Genomic DNA, 11,264 nt, shown 5'->3' with positions numbered 1-11,264 from the left:
ATAAAAAACTTTAAATCTTCACATAGACCAGTTATAGCAGTACCGTTGGTAGATGTGAACCCTACTAGGTCCAGCCAACAAGCTGTGCTGTCTCAAGACATGTGGTGTCACTTATGGAAACAAACCTCAGCATTATAGTGAACTCCTAATGATAAAACACAATGAAATACAGATGGCAGCTGCAGAAGTTTGGAGAGATGAGATTACCCTGCTCTGAACCCCCCGAGAAACTCTGTCCACAGTGATCCACAACACATCAGAAACTACGGTGGTTAAGAAGAGCTGTCGCTAAAAATTTACAGCAGAGAGACGGGAACGAAACCCAGATCCCTGTTGTGGGAATCTGCGTCAGGCTGCATGAGATTTGACTGGAGAATTTGAATATGCAAATCCTGGAGAGCAGAGCTCGTGATCTGGAATTAATTTAGTCCAACTGAAACTGCAGTGATGTTGTGTCTACGGAGAAAAGACGCCGCCGATCAAAGACTGTGGGGAAATAAAGGGGAAGAAGGGCATCATTCACAGTCGGATGTTCCTGTAGCACATCATCTTTTACTCCTCGTTGCATCACCTTGCTGTCAGAGCGGCTCGCCACCTCACATCCTGGTCCGCATGAAGGTGTACTTTCTTGTAGTTGTACTATACTGCTGCAATGATTCAAGGTGATGAATTGAGACAATTAAACTTCATAAAAAAATTATAAGACAGAGACGTTATGGCCTGCAGTAAGACTGCGGACATAAAAAGCAAAAAAAGATAAATAACCTGAGAGAAAGGAAAGAAATGTTAATGTTTCTTTCAACTACTCAGATTTAATTTTCAAACCAGATTCCCATTTCAACTCACGCAGTTCTGTGCTAGGCACCTAAAATGGTACCTTAGTGGGCAGCCTGGTAAACCAACCATTTAGTCGTCTTTCATGCTGCACGCATTCGTCATCCCTCGGCCCGTCAGAAGCGAGCAACTTAGCGTCTCACCAACATCATTTCAGTTAAGGCAGAATCTGTTGTTCCTCCAGCAGTTACTTTGTCTCAACCTTGCTCGAGCTTTTCATCATTTTTCTGGCTCTGACACAAGAGGATGATGATGATTAAAGTGAATCCCGCCAACAAAATTCTGATTGGTTTTATTTTTTTATTTTTTTTGTAACACAAGACTTATTTGAATCACTGACAAAGCCAAGTTGTGGGTGGGTCTGGCACCAGGTTTTTTTTCTTGTTCTTTTAAATATATGCATGAGACTCGTTTCTCCATCTTGGCTTTGTGTATTTCTAGTCTGATTTTCCAGGTTGACAATTCAACATTTTGATGGCAGTGACGGCTGACTTTCAGGTCCATGTTGTGTGCCGCTCGGGCTCCACGTTAGTTCCACTTAGCTCTGAATTGGTGCGTGTTTGTGTTTGTCTCCTTAAGAAGATTGGTGTGTGCTGTGATGAGAGTAGAGGGGCTGCAGGGACATCTGGCTAACTGACTGTAAGCTGCTGTATTACTTCCCATTAAGAGTCATTAAGACCCCAATTATAGTTACCACCCCACAGTTCACACGCGCACACACCGGGGGTCTGCAATTACATTCAGACAGTCTTTTTTTCCTCTTCTGCACAGGGTGCAGTGAAGAAAACCCAGTTTTGGTTTATATTTAAAAGCATTGTCCCGCATTTCTTTAAATACTGGACTGAAGCAGGAGGAGCGCTGAAACAAATAAAAGTTCAAGGTCATCTGCAAAAATAATGAGCCTCACTGAGCTTTTATCACAAGCCAAAATCCTCCAACAAAACACAGCATATGGACATTAGATAACTATTCAATTCAATTCAATTTTATTTATATAGCACCAAATCACAACAAAAGTCGCCTCAAGGCGCTTCATAGATACAGAGAAAAACCCAACAATCATATGACCCCCTATGAGCAGCACTTTGGCGACAGTGGGAAGGAAAAACTCCCTTTTAACAGGAAGAAACCTCCAGCAGAACCAGGCTCAGGGAGGGGCGGGGCCATCTGCTGTGATTGGTTGGGGTGAGAGAATAGTAAGCAGCTATCAAACTATTTTAGTTTTTAAACCTGCTGGTTTACAACCGCTACAAGTCCAAGGCACTGATGAAATGAAAGAGCAATCCGTGCTAACTGAACTCACGGTTTGGGTAATGCCCAACACGTTCTCACTCCCAAAGCGTAACATTTTACGCTAGGTGACAAATCGTCAACATATTACGTTTTCGGCTACCCACCACGTTCCTAAATGACGACCTCGGAAAAATGAGGAAATATGAGAACCGTATGGACTCAATCTATACATGTTCGCTCTTTTTCTTCAAATCGCTTAGAAACACGCTATTTAACATCATTAATGTCATGGTTAACATCAGGAAAAAGGTTATGGTTAGGGCTAGGGATAAGGTTAGGTTTAGGGCTGGAATACAGGGCTGGAACGTCGATTACCGCGGGAGCCTCATTGCACTGGATTTCGGCCATAACCCGCCGCGTACCATAAGAACACCGAAGGTCTCCTTTTGCGTTCCTCAGGAACGCCCTGGGACGTGACAAAACGTCGCCATGTTACGCCTCGGGAGTGAGAACGGGCTGTAATGCCAGAGGAAAACTTCTGAGTTCAGCCTGCATAAGGTCCAGAACAGAGACACAAAGATACTAAAACAACATTTACTGCAATCCAGAACCGGTTGTTAGCACTGATGCTATTAGGAGCCTAAATAAAGGAGCTGTTCATGTACACTTCTGAAACTCTGTTGTAACATAGCTAAATACTCATTTTATTATTAGTTGTGGTATTCATTTATTTATTTATTTTTGTGGAAGTGCGCAGGGGGATTTTGTTAGAAGGCCCAGATTCGCTGCTTTATCTGCTCATCCCGCACAGACGCACGGAGAGAGAGAAATCTCATACAAGCACGTACACAGTCGGACATCTTCAGGTCCCATCTGAAGGCAGTCTGCTCCTGCACACCACACACACACCTCTCAGCGTAATACACACATGCACAGCTGGAAGGCTTTCTATCGTGGAGAGATAACTACAGCCTGAGAACAATAGACCATCTCTTCTCCCATCTGGTGAACCGGGGGATGAAACTTCATTTACATTTCAGACCCACCCCAACCCACCTCCGGGTGTGCATATGTGTGAGTGTGTGTGTGTGTGGTGAGTTTGTGGGGTAATAGAGGGAACAAAACGAGATTCATTTCAGGGTGAATTTGGGATTATGAATTAACACGCTGCTGTGCTGAAAGACTTCATTTACAGCTAATTGAGTGTGTTGGCTCATTGAAATGGCTGTTGTGTTAAAACTTGTCTGCCTGGCTGGTCTCTGGGCTGTCTGGGTGCGTGTGTGTGTTTGGAGAAAGCCAGGGGTGGTAACCTGTACATTAGCGAACAGCTGTAGTTTAGACGTGTGAAATTAGATGTAAAAATGATTATAAAATGTGACACCTTCCCCCTCTCTCTTCCTCTCTGTCTCTCCTTTGCAGGTGAAAAGCCCTACAAGTGCTCATGGGAGGGCTGCGAATGGCGCTTTGCCCGCAGTGACGAGTTGACACGACACTACCGCAAACACACCGGAGCGAAGCCATTCAAGTGCAACCACTGCGACAGGTAAACGGATAGACGGCACAAACACAGCAAACACACAGTGCAGTTTACATTTGGAGGACTTTGATGTCCTTTATCTGGCCAGGATAAAAAAATCGTTTTTAATATACAAGCCAAAAAGTTGTGTATCTGTAAGGTTTTGTTTGCACCTAATTATTTCCAGTTTGTTTTTGGTCATTGTGACACATTTCTATGTATAACTTAGCACTAATTAGCAGGTATCTCTTCCTGTGCGAACCACCCACACTGTCAATTGATGCACCCTGCAAAACAAATTAGTTTCCTTAGTTGACTGCACACTACTGTCTTATCCAAATATGGTCTCTTCTGCCTCCATAAAGCCAAATCAGAGATGGTGATTCCATCGAGCTGCTTCAGTGTTTTAGTGTAATTCCTGCCATTCTTGAAGGCTTCTTCTGCTGGGACAAGTCAAGATGCCTAGTGAAAAAAAAAGACTATTTCCCTCATTAGGTTCCACCAAAAACCTCTGAATCCATTGATTGTTAGTCGTACTTTCACTTACTTAGAACTTCCACCTATGCTGAGCGGCGCATTGGGCAGCTAACGATCTCCATCGTCAGTCAGCGGCGACTGCTTCGGCTTCATCCCAGGCGATGTCAACAGTTTTCATATCATCCATAAACGTTCAAAGTCATGTGATCTTTGGTCAGCCTCACTTTCGCTTGCCAGTGTTGGGAACCATGTAATGGCAATCTTGGCCGGGTGATAAGGGGGTAGATGTAGAATATGGCACGCAAAGTGGAAGCGTGTATCTGTGACAGCATCGGCTAAAGGGCGGGTGCCTGCTCTTTGCAAGACCTCTTCGTTCATTATCCCGGAAGTTCTCAGTTCGCCATAGGCCACGTTGTATGTTCAAGCAAAACTTAGATGAAGAGCTGTTCATTCGCAGAGTTGCAAATGAATAGCTTTTCAAGTTAAAGCACATCTTTATCAGTTTGAGTCAGAGCCATCTAGTACACATCCATCAACATTGGGAAAATGGCGCTATAAACCTTCTCGCAGAAGAGGTGAGATCACTGATGTAAGTGTATGAAAACTAAGATGATGTATTAGTCTTTCACTAGTAGGTTAAAGGTTTAGTACTAATACTGTACTAAGCTAGGCTTGGACCTTGACTCTTGAGATCCATTTTTCCCAGCCTCAACAGTTTGCTAGCCAACAACTGCAACAGCTGGTACCTAAGGGCATGTTTAAGGTCTGAGCATTAGCCTGTGATGGTACCATTTATATTAGTTCTTCCTATCAGCTTTTGTTGTTGTTGTTTGTTTTTTTAATTGCTATAGTTTCCAAAAAAGATGTTTCCAGTATGTAAAGTCCATTTTGGGCACAGACACAGATTCAATTCGATTTTCAATTCAATTTTATTTATATAGCGCCAAATCACAACAAAAGTCGCCTCAAGGTGCTTCATAGATACAGAGAAAAACCCAACAATCATATGACCCCCTATGAGCAGCACTTTGGCGACAGTGGGAAGGAAAAACTCCCTTTTAACAGGAAGAAACCTCCAGCAGAACCAGGCTCAGGGAGGGGCGGGGCCATCTGCTGCGACCGGTTGGGGTGAGAGAAGGAAGACAGGATAAAGACATGCTGTGGAAGAGAGACAGAGGTTAATAACAGATATGATTCAATGCAGAGAGGTCTGTTAACACATAGTGAGTGAGAAAGGTGACTGGAAAGGAAAAACTCAATGCATCATGGGAATCCCCGGCAGCCTACGTCTATTGCAGCGTAACTAAGGGAGGATTCAGGGTCACCTGGTCCAGCCCTAACTATATGCTTTAGCAAAAAGGAAAGTTTGAAGCCTAATCTTGAAAGTAGAGATAGAGTCTGTCTCCCGAATCCAAACTGGAAGCTGGTTCCACAGAAGAGGGGCCTGAAAACTGAAGGCTCTGCCTCCCATTCTACTTTTAAATACTCTAGGAACAACAAGTAGGCCTGCAGAGCGAGAGCAAAGTGCTCTAATAGGGTGATATGGTACTACAAGGTCATTAAGATAAGATGGGGCCTGATTATTTAAGACCTTGTATGTGAGGAGCAGGATTTTGAAATCTGGATTTAACAGGAAGCCAATGAAGGGAAGCCAAAAATAGCTGGAGATATGACAGCTGAGCGATTATTCCTGTTATGCTTCTGTGAAGTTCGCTTAAAATCCTCCACAGAGGGCGGATGAGTACTTCGTGCATTGTATATATAGAAAACAGACCCTCACGCTCACGTCTGATGATGAAATTTACATCATTTGGACATGAGTGGACCTCGGTGGATTCACGTGTTCGAAAAGTATAACTGAGACCATTTAGCACATTGATCATTTTCAGTGATTCTGATAAGATACCTCTATGATAGCCTACATTCAAAGTTGCATCTGGTAAGACGAGAGCTGCCTCTGAACCTCTGACCATTGCTGGCTGTTACATCCAAAACAGTAGGAAGTCAGGTCATTTTTTAAAAATAAATAACATGTTTTTCCTGCATTTACTGTAGATCTAAACTTTAACAAATTTTACCTTCTTATATTACAAACAAGGGGGTAATAAGCACAAATATTAAATGCTGAGAAGCGATTTTAAAGGAACGTGAGCAGCTGTGTGCAAGAGGAGTTCAGGTGACAACAGGATAAAGTGTCAGGATGAAGAGTCACGACTTCATTTTATAGCGTCGTCAATTTAATGGTGAAATATGCCATAATGCTAAATTAAATCAGTTCCCAGAGGAATACATGTTAGTACTAACTTGTAGATCACGTTATGTATTAAATTGTATTTTTTGTGTGTGTGTGTTGCTCCTGCTTTACCAACTCATGTCTGATGTGGACAGAGGAAAACAAAAGAGAAGCAGATGAAGGGGCGCACGCTTTAAACTAAAGTCTAAGTCTCCTGCTAGAAAACAACCAGGGATGTGTTTGTGAGTCTGTTGAGAGTCATCTTGTCACTGTTTTGTGTTTGCTTCTTAGAGGAGAGAGTGTGTGTTTGAAAGTGTGTGTGCTTACTCATGCTTCTGTGCTGGCAGTTAAATGGATTCTGGCTATTGGCAAGCAGGCTACAGCTAATTGAGTGGCACCAGATGCCAGCTCCACTTTAACATTCACTCTCTCTGAATGTGTATGCGCCTGTAATACCTTTCGAATGAAAGAAACACGCGCACACACGCAAACTTTTGCCCTAGAGACAGTGTAATTGGCTGTTGTGGGTTCTCTCTAGTTAGGATTTTAGACATAAACCCCCCAGAAACCTGCTGGAAAGCTTCATAATCCAGACTGAGAGCTGGGACTGTATTAGCTCTTTTCTGGCACATGCATAAATGCACAAACACAGTATGCAGACACCTCACACTCGCATGCATATTGAGCGCAAAGATGTTTAGATGCAAAGTCATATCGACTTGCATGAATATTTAAATGTCCGGGCGTATAAACCCAACACTTTTGACACACAATGGCGCAGACGTAAGCCGATTCAGTCGTAAGCACAGCTGAGGCTCTACCTGAAGCAGGGCTTTCAGTGCGTGAGGTAAGGGCGCCGTTCATCCGCACAGACGCAGATGTTTGCTGAGGCTCTCCGAAGTGAGTCATCAATGCAAAGCATGAACGGCCACATCAAAAAAAATAGCAGCTGCTTTGATTAAAAGTCCTTGCCTTTAAATATAACTACAGACATGGATTCAGACTCTTTGTGCAGCAGGCGCATCTTTTCCATCTTTAGGTAAAAGTTTGAATTTGTCCTTTTTTCTTTTTGTTAATCTTAAACAACGTCACTGCCTTTCAGAACAACTCGTCTTACTCGTGTTTTCACGTCTCCCTTTTTGGCTTTTTAGTGTTCAAATTACAAGGTTAACATAGCGAGGGCGCACGTTGATCTGTACAGTAGTGGACAAATGCACACACATCTGTGGTGGGTGGAGCCAGGGAAATATTACCATGAGAATGGCGAGAAGTGGCAGGCATGGAGAGGTTAACATTAGCTAGAATGTTCAATCTGACACAATTTCTCCTGGGGAAACAGACACACAGACACACGGCGGTCTGTTATTAATCCCGCCTAATCAAGCGGGGACCCCCCGATGTTTCCTTGGAGCTGGACAGAGGAGGTGTGGCGGGGTGGGGGGGGGGAGAAAGCAGAGTTTTGAGGAGGAAACAAGGGAGTCGGGGGTTACCAGCTGGTCCTGAGACTCCGCCCCCCCCCAACATTGACAAAGTAACTTACATGGCCATCTGTCCAGCCACACACAGACTGGTGCAGGTGTACAGTAGGTACCACACGGCGAGCTTAGAGCTGAGGGGAAACACTAGACCACAAAGCAACAAGGAGCAAAGTTCAGCTGCACCCTCACGCCGCGCTAGATTTTAGGTGAATTAACAGCTGGGCCACGTATACAGAAAACCTGGAGCAAAGACAAAAAACCAAAGAAAAGAAAAAAATACAAGAAGTCGTCTTCTTCTGGCGTGAGTTTAAAAGCTGACTTTTCTTTTCTTTTTTTTTTTTAGACGTTTTGTTTCAACAGCAACCTCGACTAAATGCGCACTGGTGCGTTGGTAAAGTCTGCAAGCAAAATCGAATCCTGTGGACTGAAGGGCCAAAACGAGAGAGAGACAGAAAATGACTTTTATTAAAATCAGCTTAGAAGGATCTCACACAGGAGCAGAGATGAAAAAGCAAAAGTGGCTGACAGATGGTGTGACTCAAAACAATCGTCAGAGGGATTTAATGACACCCAGTAGGACGCGGCACGTTTACGGTTCTAGCGAATGCGGCTGGCATCTTATCCTAGTCAACCTGTTGTTGGCGTCTCTCTGCATCAAACACTGTTGCTTCAGGAGCAGAGTTTCTCTTATTTTCTTATCTTTTTGTTGTTTTTACTGTCAAACCTCGAAGTCGAGATTATTATTTTATTAGAGCTGTGGGGCAGAGGTTTGTATGAGAAAACAGTAATATATGTATCAGAGCCCATCACTCGCCCCTTAGTGAAAGTGTCTGATCACTTATTTTGCTTTGAGCTGATTGGCTTTCAGTTCATATTGGGATCTTCTTTTTTTTTGCTATTTTCATCTGGCTTTCTAGCAGCTTATTCAGCTCAAGGCAGCGCACAACTTAGCGTCCTTCAAATGAGGTTTTCTGTAGAATCTAAAGGCTGAAAGTCAGAGAATAAATCTCAGCAGAAGCAGGTCGTGCTGCAGTTTGGCTGTGTCTGGTTGTCTCTATCGGGAACACAACACCTATACACACAACACACGCTCGCACACACTCGCACAAAGAATAGGCTTGACTAATTAATAATGAATAAAGCCTCTGGCAAATTGAATTTTTAATTTTCTCGCCCACATTTTGTTTTGCCTTTTCCTTTAGTCATATCGTTTGTGATTTGTTTTATGGATGTTCAACTTTAATGTCCTCGCAATTAATAAAGTACTGGCAATAAAATGAAAATACTTGTGACGCTGTCAGTTTAATATTATGTATCGCCAGCACCTGGTTTTGTGTCCCTCACTTGCATCAGGTGCAGCCAGTACTGAGTTAAATGGTCCGGCATCAGAAAGCACTGCCAGCCTGTCTGCATTAGTGTCCATGTTCACGGTGCATATCTAATTAGTTTCTACAGTACTGTTTTACTCTGAGCTGGAGGACTGACTTCAGCTTCAGGGGTCTGGCTGTGATTTATGGCGGTGTTTGAGTCGCATTTAGGAAATCACCGAGGCTGGCTCGGCCTCTATTCATCTTTACATCACGGTTTCACTGGTGTGACCCGGTGAAGCGAGAGCACTTAAATTCACCGTGGTGTTGAAATGAAGTACTGTGCTGCTCTACTTGTAGATAATCTAGCTCTCTTTCTTCTTCTCTTAGTCTGTCTCTCTCTGGTTGCATGTTGAAATCTTACTCTTACCTCTAATTCAGATGCGACTCTCTACAAAGAGCTTTTGGAGGTGTCAAAACCATGTTTTAATTCAATTCAATTCAATTTTATTCATATAGCGCCAAATCACAACAAAAGTCGCCTCAAGGCGCTTCATAGATACAGAGAAAAACCCAACAATCATATGACCCCCTATGAGCAGCACTTTGGCGACAGTGGGAAGGAAAAACTCCCTTTTAACAGGAAGAAACCTCCAGCAGAACCAGGCTCAGGGAGGGGCGGGGCCATCTGCTGCGACCGGTTGGGGTGTTTTAAGAAAGTATCTACTTGAATTTATCCTATAGACTGCAAAATGAATAGTTTGAAATTCAGTGTATAGAACTGTACATGAAACCAATATTCATTCATTCCACTTATCCAGTTCAGGGTCATTGGGAATGGGGCCTGTTCCAGAGTTGATTCCTTCTTGGGTACATGTTTCTCCATCACCTTAAACAGACCTGGATAAACTGCAATAACACTGGTCAAGAGTATTGTAAGTGTTAAATGCTAACATTTGCACAAGAGTTGGTAAATAAAAGAAAAGAAGAAATGATTACTTCAATGTCGGAGAAAGCTGATGCTGATTTGTTGTTGAAAAAAAAAGGTCGAGAATTTTAAAACTTAGAATAACGGAAAATTCACGTATTTTGAAATAAAAATGATGTGTGATCATCATAGTTGTTCTACTGATAAAATTGTTTCCCTCAGTGGTGGAACACTGATAACTAATTCCATTGTATTGTATATTCATACATCTGAAAAAGTGCCGCAGGCCTGGCTAGTCATAGTCAGTGTTGGGAAGGTTACTTTTAAAATGTATTCCATTACAGATTACAGAATACATGCCCCAAAATGTATTCTGTAACGTATTCCGTTACGTTACTCAATGAGAGTAACGTATTCTGAATACTTTGGATTACTTAATATATTATCATGCTGTTTACAACTACATGAATGTACTATTGCTGTGATTTATTACTGTTACTGAAGGTCCGCGGCTCCGAACCGTAGTAAAGGGACCTCTGGCTAATACGGTGGGTTCTGTGTCGGGCTCGTAGCTGAAAACTAGCTTTACTTTGTTGTCTGGGTCAACTTTGCTAGCAGAGACAGAGAGAGGCGTTGAAAGGCTGCTCCAACAGAACTTATTGTTTCAGAGGAAAACACGAACACGGTGTACAGTCGAGTCTTAATAGCTTACTTACAACTGGGCTCGTCAGGCTCTCTTCTTGGCTGCAGTGGTTATTATTATATTTACATGCTTCCAGCTCCCGTTTTTGCTCGATGACAGCTCGTACTTTTCCTTTTTCTCCCTCCCTCGCTCACAGACACATAACGTGTATGACAGTCCATTCTCCCTGCAGCACGGACTACACTGCCCATGATGCTACATTCTTTAGAGCTATACCTGTAGCATTCTGCCTATTAGCTTAGCACAACAACAACAAAAAGGCCTCTCTCACCCAGGAAACACGCAGAGAGAGAGCGTCACCCTGTAACCATGGCAACCGTAACGCTGCCGCCTGGAACAACAGAACGTAGCTGTCAAACAAAACCCAAACAGTCCTGACCCGCCACAATATGAAACAGGGAAGTACCGCCGTGTAATCCATTTATTTCAACAAAGTAACTGTATTCTAAATACCACCTTTTTAAACGGTAACTGTAACGGAATACAGTTACTCATATTTTGTATTTTAAATACGTAACGGCGGTACATGTATTCCGTTACTCCCCAACACTGGTC

The 11,264-nt window shown here is 43.1% G+C and overlaps 2 protein-coding genes across 4 annotated transcripts in view; one reads left to right on the top strand and one right to left on the bottom strand.

Annotated features, from left to right (window-relative positions):
- LOC146500019 (uncharacterized) overlaps positions 1–11,264 on the bottom strand; it is a 260,198-nt gene that overhangs the window by 13,693 nt on the left and 235,241 nt on the right. The gene's annotated exons all lie outside the window — the stretch shown is intronic.
- The window catches only part of klf7b (Kruppel like factor 7b), a 74,379-nt gene that overhangs the window by 54,280 nt on the left and 8,835 nt on the right, over positions 1–11,264 (top strand). For all 3 annotated transcript variants that reach the window (XR_014869866.1, XR_014869865.1, XM_085136013.1), the window contains exon 3: positions 3,487–3,610. Coding sequence is in view for 1 of the 3 variants with exons in the window: in XM_085136013.1 (XP_084992139.1) it covers positions 3,487–3,610 (124 nt within the window). In the remaining 2 variants the exon portion in view is untranslated. The remainder of the gene's footprint in view (positions 1–3,486; positions 3,611–11,264) is intronic.

This window comes from Neolamprologus multifasciatus, chromosome 16, assembly GCF_963576455.1.
Source record: "Neolamprologus multifasciatus chromosome 16, fNeoMul1.2, whole genome shotgun sequence".
Classification (NCBI taxonomy): domain Eukaryota; kingdom Metazoa; phylum Chordata; class Actinopteri; order Cichliformes; family Cichlidae; genus Neolamprologus; species Neolamprologus multifasciatus.
This window is presented reverse-complemented; position numbering and strand designations above follow the sequence as displayed.